The sequence below is a fragment of the Borostomias antarcticus genome (assembly GCF_949987555.1).
Source record: "Borostomias antarcticus genome assembly, chromosome: 26".
NCBI classification, from domain to species: domain Eukaryota; kingdom Metazoa; phylum Chordata; class Actinopteri; order Stomiiformes; family Stomiidae; genus Borostomias; species Borostomias antarcticus.
This window is the reverse complement of record NC_140259.1, coordinates 1,106,507-1,120,809: the sequence shown is the minus strand read 5'-3', so window position 1 is coordinate 1,120,809 and position 14,303 is coordinate 1,106,507. Positions and strand designations below refer to the sequence as shown.

The window sequence follows — 14,303 nt, the reverse complement described above, 5'->3', positions numbered from 1 at the left end:
AATGGTGTAAGTGGAGTTTAAGAAGAAATGCTTCCTAAGAAATGTCAAACTTCATTCATGAGTGAGGCACAATATCCTTACAACTTTTGGGTTAGGGCAGGAGCAACAATAGTTGAATCTGATGATGTACCTGTTCATTGTGGCTGTGAATCTCACTCACTCCCTCTCGTTCTCTTTCTATCTCTTCCTCTGTTTCTCTCTCAGGGTCCAGGCCAATTTTCCCTTACTTCCTTCATGTTCTTGGGGACTGAGGCGTAGCGGATGATTCTCACCACCGGGGCACCATTCATCCCCATATTCTCATCCCAGACGTACTCGGGGGAGAGGATCTTGGTGGGCTTGTGCAGTAGCATGTAGCGATTCAGGTGGCTCTCATCGTGCCAAATAGCCTCCACATTCATCAGTTTGTCTGCCTCCTAGTTCCTGTGACAGACAGATCATTTGGTAGACATCCTTCACCGCCCCTCCGAAGAAGCCCCCTGCGTAGTAATAGTCCCCTTGTCCATACGGGATGTAGGCTGTGGAGATGGGTCGCCGCTCGTAGGGTAAGTCGTCCCGTTTGGTTCTGTGTATCCAGCCATTTAGAGCCCCCACCTGAAAATACGTAGGTTGGACAAGAGGTTGTCATTAAAGACAACTGCAGGAAGTAGCATACATAATGAATGTTTTGATGTTATCTGATTCCAAGTTACTGGGAGTCTTGTTTAGTTCGTAGGAACTGATGCACATGACCTTATGATGTAGGCCAGCCCTGTCTTGGACATTTATAGGCAGTGTAGGCTTTTGTATTATTATTATTAGGGTCCGCGCACTGGCGGTGCGAGGCCCTATTGAAATTGTAAGGATTATTATTATTCTACCTTCTTCTCCCCAAACAAATGCTTTTTTGGCGGCCTAAACATCGATGAAAACGCATGAAACATTGATATTTCATGGGTGACGGAAATGGGCGTGGCAAAACGGCTTAAGAGCGCCCCCTGGAAAATTAAAAATGGCGAGCCCCACCTTTCAGTTTGATGTAGGCGAACAAAATTCGGTGGGCATATGTAGTTCATCGAGACACACTAAAATGTCTCTTGGAGCTATACCCAACATCCAACAGGAAGTCAGCCATTTTGTTTTTACACGAACTCCTCCTACAGATTTCATCTGATCGACTTCATATTCGGTCAGCTTCATCTTAAGACCTTTGTGATCAAAAGTTATCCAAAAAATTGAGTTTTCACCAAACACCCTTGCCATGGCACCCCGCCAAATTTTGACATTTCGCCATTAAACAGGAAGTCCTCATCACTCCTACATGCATTATCTGATTTGTCCGATATATCTCACGCTTCATGACGGTTCTGTCCTGAACACATCTATGTGTCAGTATTGCATCATACTTATAGCGCCACCTACTGGTGAAACAGGAAGTCCTCATAACTCCTACATATGTTATCCGATTTACTCCAAATTGCTCAGGGTTGATGAAGGTTGCATCCTGAACACATCTGTGTGTCAGCATTGAGTCATACTTATAGCGCCACCTACTGCTTACAGGAAGTCCTCATAACTCCTACATACATTATCCAATTTACCACAAATTGCTCACGCTTGATGAAGGTTGCGTCCTGAACACATCTGTAGGTCAGTATTGAGTCATACTTATAGCGCCGCCTATAGGTCAAGCAGGAAGTTATCATAACTCCTACATACAGTCCGATTTACACAACATTTCTCACGCTTCATCAAGGTACCGTCCTGAACACATCTATGCGTCGGTATTGAGTCACGCTTAGAGCGCCACCTACTGGTGACAGGAAGTTTCTCTGGACTGGACACCGAAATAGCACACCCTTTAACAACGCCGCACCCTGACACGCGTGGGGTGCAAGGGCCCACTCACTGCTGCTCGCAGCCCTAGTTATTATTATTATTATTATTATTATTATTGTTAGGACGGATTACTAGACAAGAGTATTTGACCCTCACCAGCTTCCCCAGGATCTCAGCCCCCACGCAGCCGTGAAACTTCATGTCCACATCCACACAGAAGAGGTAGTTGGCCTCGAGTCGGATCCGCTCCTCAACGGCCGCCTGGATAAACTCCATCCTTCTCATGGAGATCTCTTGCCAGCGGCTGAACTTGGGCACCTTGAGGACGCTGAGCTGTCTGCCCGCCCCCAGGGTGATATTGGGCACCTCCCCTGGTTGGTCGGTGAAGACATAATAGTGGACGGTCAGCCCCACCTAGAACCGTACAGAGAGGGCTGAGTGGTTCAGTGGTCCAAAAAATGATTTGTTTGCTTTAAAGAGTGGGCGTAACCGAGTTGACTTGGATTAACTCACTCCTCCCCTCAATGCAGTGACCCCTACTGTATTACATGAGCAGACACAAAGACATACTGAAAACAGATACAAATATGGATAATTTTGTGAGTCAAACAAATACTGATAGTTCCCTGATGGGCAGTCTTAAAGACACACATGTATTTTATTTTTCCCATTTGTTGACAAGAGGACAACAAAGAGGGGAGGGACAGGCATTAGCAGAGAAACAGATGGCAGATGTGGAAGTCAAACAAGGTGAGTCACCCCTATGGTGGTACTGTACTGTATATCTCGTGCACACTGATGCGGTTGTGATGTCAACTGCCTGGAAGTGTTAATTTCATAGACGAAAACTATGATGATAATTATTTGTCACCAACCTTTATTTAGTTGTCGTCATGAGACGATAACTAAATAAAAACTAATTTATGATGACAAAAACCATGATGAAATGTACTGACAACAACAAAAAACTAGATGAAAATGTTAGCGAGGGATGATTTGGATAGAGATCCAATCAGACTGCTGAGACTTCCGTTAAAGGCTCATGCTGAAATAAACTTCAACACAGGCAGCAAGTGCATATAAATGTAGCCTAATTCAGTAGTTTAACTACACCTATTCAATTTTAGTCTACTAAATCTAGTGTAGATTGCTATTTAGTCAAGTAAAACTAGACTAAAACTAAAACAATTCAGATCAAAAGACTGACTTAAATTAAATCAAGATTTATATAAAAAATTATAAAATTAACTTCTGCTAGGGCTACATGGCTGGTGTTTATAGGAATCAAACTAATGAATAAAATGTCTCCTCCTTTTTCAGATCATTCTGATTTCTCACCATGTAGTGCTGCTCTGCTGTCTCCAAGAAGTCCTGCAGAAAACGCATGTATCTGAATAAGAGGATGAAGAGGAAATAAAGATTTAAGAGTAGTATTAAATAAGTGTGCGGCAGTGGCTAGTTTCAGTGCAAACTAGAATGGAGAAGTAAGATCCCTCCTTCCCTCCACTAGTCTGGGGTTCCACCTTGGGCAAGTGGTAGTACCCTCCTATCCCCCTACCTGGAGTTACAGGAAAAAAACCTAGATGAAACAAGATCAGAGAGGAAGAGAGACCCGCCCCGGAGGAAGTCCGGGTCCCTCGTCTAGAGCCAGGCCCAGATGGAGGGCCCACCTGCGAGCGCCTGGTGGCCGGGCCCAGCCCAAAAGAGCAACGTGGAAACACCATCTCATCCTCCATCCTGTGGACCCACCACCCGCGGGAGGAACTGTCAGGGTCGGGTGCGCTGCCAACTAGGTGGCAGTGAAGGCGGAGGGCATCGACGGACCGGACCCGAGCGGCAGAGGCTGGCTCTGGGGACATGGAACGTGACTTCGCTGGGGGGGAAGGAGCCTGAAAGTGTGAGGGAGGTGGAGTGATACCAATTACACGTGGTGGGGCTAAACTCCATGCACAGCACCGGTGCCGGAACCAAACTCCTGGATAGGGGTTGGACCCTATTCTTCTCCGGAGTTGCTCATGGTATGAGGCGTAAGGCAGGTGTGGCTATAAAAGCTAGCCCCCAGCTGAGCACCTCTGTGCTGGAGTTCACCCCAGTGGACGAGAGGGTCGCCTCTGTGCGCCTTAGGGCTGTGGGGGGGCAAACTCTGACTGTGGTGTGTGCATATGCACCAAACAGCAGTTTGGAGTATTCGGCCTTCTTGCAGACCCTACGTGGGGTCCTATATGGGGCGCCTGCAGGGGACTCCACTGTCCTATTAGGGGACTTCAATGCACACGTGGGCAATGATGGAGACACTTGGAGGGCCGTGATTGGGAGGCATGGCCACCACGATCTGAACCCGAGTGGTGTTTTGTTGTTGGACTTCTGTGCTAGTCACGGTTTGTCCATAACAAACACCATGTTCGAACACAAGGATGCCCACAAGTACACTTGGCATCAGAACACCTCAGGCCAAAGGTCGATGATCGATTTTGTTATCGTATCAACTGATCTGAGGCGGGGGAAACCTCTGGACAGACCAGGAAAACACAAGTGTGTAGTGAGGGTTAGCTGGGAACGTCTGGAGGAAGAGCCTGTACGGAGAGAATTCAACTGCCACCTCCGGCGGAGCTTTTTAGGCATCCCTGTGGAGGTTGGGGAAATTGAACATGAGTGGTCGGTGTTCAAAGCCTCCATTGCTGAAGCTGCGGCTCGGAGCTGTGGCCTGAGGGCCATAGGTACCTCAAGGGGCAGTAACCCTCGGACACCGTGGTGGACACCGGTGGTCAAGGAAGCCGTCCGACTGAAGGAGGCCTTCCAGGACATGTGAGCCCGGGAGACCCCAAAAGCAGTTGCAGGGTATCATCTGGAGGGCTGCGGCCTCGGCCGCGAACAAGGCAAAGCAGCGTGGGAGGAGTTCGGAGAGACCATGGAGAAGGACTTTCGGTCAGCACCAAGGTGTTTCTGGAAGACCATCTGACACCTCAGGAAGGGAAAGCGGGGGACCATCCAAGCTGTATACAGCAAGGATGGGACACTGCTGACCCCAACTGCGGAGGTCGTTGAGCGTTGGAAGGAGCACTTTGAGGAACTCCTGAACCTGACTAACCCACCCTCTACGATCGAGGCAGAGCCGGAAGATAAAGGGGGGGGGGGGGTCAGCGTCAATTTCCCTGGAGGAGGTCACTGAGGTAGTCAAACAACTCCACAGTGGCAAAGCCCCAGGGACTGATGAGATCTGTCCAGAAATGCTGAAGGCGCTGGGTGTTGAGGGGCTGTCTTGGTTGACACGCCTCTTTAACATTGCGTGGAAGTCTGGGTCAGTGCCAAAAGGAGTGGCACACTGGGGTGGTGGTCCCAATATTCAAAAAAGGGGACCAGAGGGTGTGTGCCAATTACAGAGGCATCACATTACTCAGCCTCCCAGGGAGAGTGTACTAAGGTGCTGGAAAGGAGGGTCCGGCCAATAGTCGAACCTCAGATTGAAGAGGAACAATGTGGATTCCGTCCTGGTCGTGGAACCACCGACCAGCTCTTCACTCTCGCAAGTATCTTGGAGGGGGCTTGGGAGTTTGCCCAACCTGTCTACATGTGCTTTGTGAATTTGGAGAAGGCTTATCCCTCGAGAGGTCTTGGAGGGTTATGTGGGAGTATGAGCTGAGGGGCTGCCTACTTAGGGCCATCCAATCCAGTCCTCGGCAGTAAGTCGTTTTCCTTTCCGGTGGGGGTTGGCCTCCGCCAGGGCTGCACTTTGTCACCAATCCTGTTTGTGATTTTCATGCACAGGATATCGAGGCGCAGCCGTGGGGAGGTGGGTTTGCAGTTTGGTGAGCTGGTGATCGCGTCGCTGTTGTTTGCAGATGATGTGGTCCTGATGGCATCATCGGCCTGTGACCTTCAGCACTCTCTGGATCGGTTCGCAACTGAGTGTGAAGCGGCTGGGATGAGAATCAGCACCTCTAAATCTGAGGCCATGGTTCTTAGCAGGAAACCGGTGGTTTGTCCGCTCTGAGTAGGAAATTCATCCTTACCCCAAGTGAAGGAGTTCAAGTATCTGGGGGTCTTGTTCACGAGTGAGGGAACCATGGAGAGGCAGTTTGGCCGGAGAATCGGAGCAGCTTGTGCAGTTCTGCAGTCGCTTTACCGCACTGTTGTGATGAAAAGAGAGCTGAGCCAAAAGGCAAAGCTCTCGATCTACCGGTCTATCTTTGTCCCCACCCTCACCTATGGTCAATAAAGGATGGTTCATGACCGGAAGAATGAGATCACGGATACAAGCGGCCGAAATTAGTTTTCTCTGGAGGGTAGCAGGGGTCTCCCTCAGAGATCGGGTGAGAAGTTCAGTCATCCGGGAGTGACTCAGAGTAGAGCTGCTGCTCCTTTGCACCGAAAGGAGCCAGTTGATGTGGTTCGGGCATCTAGTGAGGATGCCTCCTGGGCGCCTCCCTAGGGAGGTGTTCCAGGCATGTCCGACTGGGAGGAGGCCCAGGACCAGGTGGACCCAGGACCAGGTGGCGGGACTACATCTCCGCACTGGCCTGTGAGCGGCTAAAGAAAGGGATGTCTGGGGCCCCCTGCTGGAACTGCTGCCTCCACGACCCGACCCCGGATAAGCGGATGGCGATGGATGGATGGATAGATTAAATAAGTGAATTTTTCATACGGTGTGTTAACTTGTGGCTGATTCCATCGTTGTAGCTATGCCACCAAGCTAGAAACATTAGTTTGATGTACATGATAAGCATGAAGCATTTTCAAGAAGTGAGAAAACGACAAATTACTGTTGGGGAGAAGTGATGTACAATGCATGGGCAGATATTTTCATTACGTGATATATTGATAAGATCGTGCCCCCACTAGAGAGAGAAATATAACCTATACTTAAGACAAAAAATGATTAAAAAATCTGTAAAAACAGAATGAATAGGCTTGTCTCATAACCTCGCATAGGCTTGACTCACTTGCCAACAGCAAACACTGTGGTTGCGATGGTCACATTCAGAGACTTGAAAGCCGTATCTATGACAGATGGGTGGAAGGTGCCCTCCCAGACTATGGGTGCCAACCATGGGGTGAGGATCAACACGTCAGGCCGTCTGCAGGTGAAAAAGACACATGGCCCTGTTTAAAATGATTTGTATAATGTTGTATTATGTTATGAAAAGAAAATACAAAACATTTCACAAAATCAAACAAAACCATCCTCCCATCTTATAATAAATATCTGATCTGAAAAGCCTGGATTTGTTGCAGATGAGCAGAGAACACACATTCACCTCTCCAGTTTATGTCAGAAAGGGAGGGAGAAAAGCATTTTTGAAAGGAGACCACAATCATGGTGAGAGCACAGGTGGAGTGTTAGTTATTGGACACTTACTGCGGTTCCATTGTCTGGGACGGACTTGTCTCCTGTCTAAAATAAAGGAAATGCTTCATTTTTAATCAATGCAACTGAAGAATGTACCCTTTGATAAAAATCTCACAAAAAAACATCACCTCAGTAATGTTGACCAACTTGCTTACCCCTGCATCAAGACTACCTGCTGTGTGATCTCTCTCCATGTCAGCTCTTCAACAGGGGTCGCACTAAGAGATGGAAGAAAATGTCAGAGATCCACATCTTGTTTTTATGTATTTTTTGACTTGCACAGAGATTTTAAGGCATTCCAAGATTTTTGACAGTTAATATCAAACTCATGTTTAGTTAGAAAATGCAAAATATATATTAGATTCAAACTGTTTGAACCACACGTTGACGTCTGTAAATTGGCATTTGTCTTACCTTTGTAATATTGAAGACTGTTGCCAACAGAAGCTCCTTTGAAAAGACAACACGGAATGAGATCAGCAGTAGCTTTATCATTACTACAATTACTAGAAAGTAATAGTGGAATAATGAAAGTGATATTAGAAAATATAAAAGCACAACTTTTGTCCCTGTCTATTTATTTATTCATTCATTTTGAATAATGGTGTCCTCCTGTACCTTAGGTTAGGCCATAAGAAGGGATCAGCTAAATCAATCAAATTAACCTTCATTCCTCTTCTGATTTGACACAGAGCCCAAAACTAATCAAATCAAACTTTATTTTATCAGCTCATTTCATACACAGAGGCAACACAATGCGCTTTACAGAGAGCAATGGGAGGGTAAGCATAGGTCCCACCCCTACATATTCTAGAGGGAAGCAAAAAAAATAGTTTCATCCGGGGGCCAGAAAAGTGAGTAAAAATTCTTCCCTGACCTCTCTCAACGAGACGATCGAGCAAGGAATGGAAAATGTTTGTCTATTGTCTAAGAACATGTACAGAGCAGTAAACATGGGCTAGATACTTCATAAGAGAGACATGACAAACAGGAGAGTGCACAAATAGTTACAGAGAAGTTGCCTACATGGTAGGCCATTATGTGTTAGCTATCCCTGTAGTCTCTAATATAATATTTGAGAGAATCATATAACAAAGCACAGTTAGCACTTAGCAGAACCGGCTCATAGAGAATGGCGCAAGGCAGAGGTGGGGAAACAGAAAGCAGAGAGCCAAGGGTAAAAAATGGGTATGTCATCCAAAACCGTCAGGCCATGCATTCCCTTGGGTGTCCAGTATGTCGGACAGTCCTGGATGACATGGTCTGCGGTTTGTTCCTCAGCGCCACACTCGCCCGCCGCACAAGGTACCAAGACCCATCTGTACATCGATGGGCAGAAGCATCCGACGCCGGTCCGTATCGATCAAGCCTCACCCATGCCGGTCTGGGTAAGTCCATCCCGGGAGGGGAAGGACCGGCGGCTAGGATGAAATCACAGAGTTTGGAGGTGTTTGCCTCCCACTCCACACGCCAGATGTGGTCCGCCCATCCTGCCTTGCTGATGTTAAGATCTCTGCATTGCTGCATGAGATCGCGTGCGGCAGGCACCAAAGTGTGTCTCGACTTGAGATGAGGGATTCAAGGTTGGAGTGAAAGGATGATCATGTGGAAGTTTGGAGTGTAGTCCCATAAAGTTATCCCCACCGGGTCTTGAACCCCCGTCTCCCAGGTGGGAGTCCAATGCTCTGACCACTACTCTACTTAAGCAGAGGAGATTGGTGGGTTGATTTTGGTGTCCTTCTTGATTTTGGTATGCTGGGACTACTGCCTCTTGTGGTGCCAACAGAGAGATGCAGGCCAACATTGTCGGGAGGGAGGGAGTGATAGATCGACAAACTCTATACTAGGTGCACTGGCTTCCAGCCATGCACAAAAACTGTCCTTCGCCAAGGTATACCTTAACCCTCTTGGCGCCAGGTTTTTTTTTTTTTAAACAATATTTTTACATCTAAATTTCAAAAGAGTGTGGCTTCAGAGTGGTTAGAGATAGAGACTCACTGTAAATGAGACAAATGTTGAGAATGATCCAAAGTTTATGTTGGGTCTAAATTTATCCAACTAATTTGCATATTATGATGTCATAGGGTGGCGGCCAACTTGAATTATGCCATTTTTAAAGGAAATATGGGATATTTTGAATCAATTTGAACTTATTTCAACAAATTTCCCCACCTCTGTCCATTTGTTATGTTATCCAAATATCAAATGAACAAGAAAACAGTAAATGGTAAGCCAACAGTAGTAAACAAACTAATTACTAGGCCACATAGTAGCATCACTCACGTAAACAGAAGGCGTCTCTTAGCCGCAGAGGCCTGTGTACCTATCTATCCAGTGTACCTATCTATCCAAGTGACACTGTTTAGTTTTTCAGAGTGTGGTACCTCTCATTGCAAGGCACAGCACACAGAGCCACCCCACACTGGCCCTGCTGTCCCCTCTCAACATAGGCCTACTCATCATTGTTTACAAAATGCAGAAATTACGGGATGATTTCAAATCTGTTCCTAGATCACTTTGCCAAATCCAGGTGTAAAAGTTGGTCAAAACTGTGCCCAGTAGTCCTCAATCTCTGATTTCTCTACCAGCCCCATGGACAAATATCATCCAAAACTTGCTCACAATTGAACCTTATGGCAGCCATTTGGCGTTTTTCCAACGCAGTAATCTACTCAATTCTGCTGACTCGCTCTCTCAATAACTCTGCTCCGCTCCGCTCAACCCACAACTGAATGAACAGTCATCGTGTGTATTTATAGTAAACGTGAGAGGACAAAAACATATCTGTAAATATACTGTGCTTACTCTAACTGTACAAAATCATTGTTTTGATTGGTCATAAATTGTGCGCGCGTGATTCATTTGCAGGCTGCTCTTCCTCCGAGCGGCCACGGTGTCTGAGCTGGAAACATGACGCTATCTAGTCAGACTGGCCGAGTGTCATGGAGAGGAGACTTACCCTCAGCTCTGGTGAAATCGGTTGTAACGTGAACCACGGAATGCGCAGGGCTTTGTCATCTCAATCATTCCCAAATGACCAGGAAAAGTCGCTAGATTTGTCGAGATTATTTTGTTGTACGTGGGATGTCTTATTTGTACAAACACGACGCAAAATCTCAACTTTAGATGGTAGGCTATCTTGCAATCGAACTCTCCATCCTGGTATTTTCGAGTAGTTGTAGATCCCCATCCACAGGGATAGACAAAGTAGGCTACTGCACCAGGCAAAACAACCTATCCCCATAGTTTACAACTTTGTGGTTGTACGTAAATACGGAAGTCGGCTACACAAATGGATAAACCGAAGCTTGCCAGACAGCGCAATTTGTCTACTTTTACAGGTAAAAAACCGCTAGTCTCTAGGTCAAACTATTTCAGAAATATGCCGTCCTAAAGAACATATGGTATTGAGGAGCGCTAGCGCGCCCCGTGTATAAAATAGGGAACTCGTAATGAGATTTTCTCAAATATATTGCATTGGAAGATGGTGTCATACTGAATCGAGAGCAAAGTAATACATGTCTGCCATCTAGTGGTGGCGGGAAAATCGAGGTTTCAGCGTGTAAATATCATAAAATCACTGTTTTACTCAGTATCGCAGCTTGTCGCAGAAATGCGACTTTGGCGCCAAGAGGGTTAAGAAGCGTTGTAGATTGCCAACGTACATCGTAAGTGGGAAACGCGGTCCAGGACTCGCAGTGGAATCAGCGGTAGACTACAGGACTGTACGCAGTGGAATCAGCGGTAGGCTACAGGACTCTACGCAGTGGAATCAGCGGTAGGCTACAGGACTATGCAGTGGAATCAGCGGTAGGCTACAGGACTCTACGCAGTGGGCAGACAGTGCTCAGGCCAACAGAATTTTTTGAGGAAAACTTCATTGCCCGTATGGTTTAGGTGAACTCCACCCTTTACAACTTCTACACTACAAGTTGGGTGGAGCCTCATTCTACACAACTTTCCCATGTCATTGTTTTGCAGAACCTACAACTCTTTGGTGTTGTAATTTATAAAAGGAAAAAAAAACCTTGACCAAGGCCCAATCCCAATACCCCCCCTTAGCCCTAGCCCCTAGTTTTGGAGTGCCCTCGACTGGGTAGTGGCCCTTCAGAACGGAGCCACAAGGGATAGGGGTTGAAATCTTTACCTAAGAAATGGGACACCACTCGCTACGTCTTCAATCGGAATTTTATTAGTTGCCTGATTTTCTGTGGAGTCCCTGGGATGTTACAGTATGATTACTATTATTATAGTGACACATCTGACCAAATTCCAGGACAAAACAAAACAGATTAATCACTTGTACAGCCAGGAAGCATGTTTACACATCGTCTGTTAACGTTAGTCCTGCCCATAAAAATGCACAGATATTAGATGAGCAGGGAAGAGCAGAACAATGCTAGCCTACTGGATTATTTTTCGGACTTCATACACTGGACATGGAATCAACTGTCACTCAAAATGTTTTGTTTACACAACGTTATATTGATTAGATTAGATTCAACATTGCACCGTAGCCTACAAGTAAATTACTGGAACATCAAAACGCAATGAAATGCCGTTGACATCGTACAGCGAATAGCATTTTTTTTCTGAAATGCGTGTCATAACTATCCAATGACATGTTCCTTTGCATCTACATTAAACTAAGCTTTTCTATGGATTTGTCAATTTTTGAATGATTATTTGCAAAGATATTGGGCTTTTTCACCATGGTTTTTCACGGCACCGGCAGCCATGTTTCATATCACTGCCTCGGTTTGCAAAGCATTGTGTGAACTTTCATCTACCCCTCGGTTTCAAGTCAGCATCTGAAAACCCTCGTTTTGGAGGGCTGTTTGAACGTCCACTAGCCCTCGATATGCCCCTGTCCAGGAATTTACATCCAAACACCTTAAACCTTTGTCCTGGTAATTCATCACCTTCCCCCAAGTCCCCTGCAAACCCCAGTTTGTCTCCCCTTTGTAAATGTAAAACACCTCAACTCTCCCCCCTTTGTAATTGTAAACACACTCTGCATAGCTCTTCCTCATCTCTTTGTTTTAAGTCAGAAGGGCCCCACCTTAGTCTTCCTCGTCCTGATTCAGACCTTTGTTTTCTTTGTTTCACATGTCTATACTCTTGGCCACGCCTGCCATTTCACATGACGTGCAATGAGTTAGCCAATCTGTATATAAGCCAGAGCGAAGAGGCTGACTTCACTTCTCTGACTAACCACCCTTGCTGTGTTTCTCAGGAAGTCCTTGCGCTCGTAATGTTTTCCACAATAAACCAGACTCAACCTTTTGAACGTATCTTGGTAAATCTTTTGACTAGACAAGTCTAAAATACTATCACAGTTTGGCGAACGGGAATGGGAGCACTGCCTGCGTTTGCTTCGGGATTCCAGTGGATAGGACTGATCGGCAGACGTGTCGGGTCCATAGTGGGTTTTGGAAAATCAATTTTCTCTCTTGCGCTAGAGCGCACGGAGAGATTATTTCCTCAGTTCTTCCACTGGATTCTTGAAGCTCACAGGTACGTTTAAACGAACCCTCTTATGGGTTGAGTTGTATTTGCCTTGATTTGGTTCAGTTGTGTTGGTCTGGATTGTTTGAAAACAGAAAACCCCAGCGTGGGTATTGAGTAACTATCTAAGGAAGTTGTGAGCAGCAATAGATTTTATATCGTATTGTCCTTCGACTTCGTCCTTGTTTCGTTACGAGGGTATCAGCTGTTCAAGTGAGAGTTTGGCACAGAACAGGTTTCCTTTTGGCCGGTCGCGGGAGAGTTTTAACAGCTGTTCAAGTGAGAGTTTGGCACAGAACAGGTTTCTTTTTGGCCGGTCGCGGGAGAGTTTTAACCGCGAGCACGTTGAGAGAGTTTTGCTCAATGGAGATGGTAGCTACAGCGCGTGATTGAGAGTTTTGCGATCCGCGTTTCTGGTAGAGATTTTGACCAGAGGGGCTGTACAATTTGGTAGGATCTAGACGGAAGGTTTAGCCTGGACCAAATTGCTAGTGCAGCCGAGAATGTTTGTTGTAAACGTGGGCCTTTGTTTCATGTTTGTGTGTTAAGTCGTATATTAGTCGTTTTTGGTCGTCGTTTGGTCGCTCTTTGTTTGCGTTCCCGTGTGTCTGCTACGTTCTCTCTTGCATGTGCACGGGGGGTTGTTCGTCTTATGTGTTCACTGTTTGAGCCTCGGCTCTTGATTATTGTTTGTTATGCGCGCCATGGATCCAGGTAAAGTATTGTTTTGTACACTTTTTAGACTGTTAAAATTCTGCTAGATTTCCAGTAGGCTAGCTGGTTGCCTAGGAGACGCAGGAAAACTCTGCTATCGCGGTGTTCCGCCATTGAGCCAGAAGAGAACAAAGCACTTCGCTGACTGGGTGAGTACTAAGCGAATTTAATGTGTCTTAATGTGTGCTTTACCGCCGTGAGTTAACTCTAAGGTTTCCTTTCATTGCTGTTTTGGGTTTTTAGGCTGCGTCGTGATTATTAGGGATTTGTTTCTTTAAATTTCCCCGCGCTGCCAAAGACAACTTCCGGGTCATACATGCAACATTTTGGGAGCACCACTAGGTGTCAATGTAACCCAGGCTAATAACAATATGCTAGAGGATGTAACAGGATTCTACTGCTAAACGTGTCTAGCCTGAGGAGATTGTTGCGCTCAAGCATTATTCTGCGAGCGTTTGTTGGCAGTTTTTCGTTATGTGCTAAAGCATTTTCGATTTCTTACATCCACATCTGACATTTTAGTGTTAAATTCTAAGATTCGGGCTCAGCTAGAGGGTTAAGGGAAAAGCCTGTTAATTCTCTAGACTGGTCTGTTTTTGAGATTTGGGAGAGTAGCACGAGATAGTTTTTTTTAGGTCAGGAAGGAAAGATAAGGAGATTCAGCAAACAGTCTCTCCACCATTTCCCCAGCAGAATAACTCTGTTTTAAAATTAGATTCCCCCCTCGACTTGTTGCGCCATTAGCCACGCCCCTTCTTTCTACGAGGTATTTGTCCGAACAGGTCCGGAAGGAAGAGCCTCCGATTTTGGGGTCGAGCGCCACCTGCTGGAGTTCCCTTGAACAACCCATAAGGGAGATTTTAAACTAGCCAAGATAGAGAGTTTTATTTTTTTAAGGTAAATAAACAGGATAAAA

General features: G+C 46.1%; 1 protein-coding gene across 1 annotated transcript; it reads right to left on the bottom strand.

The window, feature by feature from the left end:
- Nucleotides 1-372: 372 nt before the first annotated feature.
- Nucleotides 373-7,185, bottom strand: LOC311326206 (histo-blood group ABO system transferase-like; the record flags this gene model as incomplete). Its single annotated transcript, XM_084459079.1, has 5 exons — nucleotides 373-594; nucleotides 1,975-2,232; nucleotides 3,157-3,208; nucleotides 6,759-6,893; nucleotides 7,175-7,185. 5 exons carry the CDS (start codon nucleotides 7,183-7,185, stop codon nucleotides 373-375), a joined length of 678 nt encoding a protein of 225 aa, XP_084315205.1.
- Nucleotides 7,186-14,303: the final 7,118 nt, after the last annotated feature.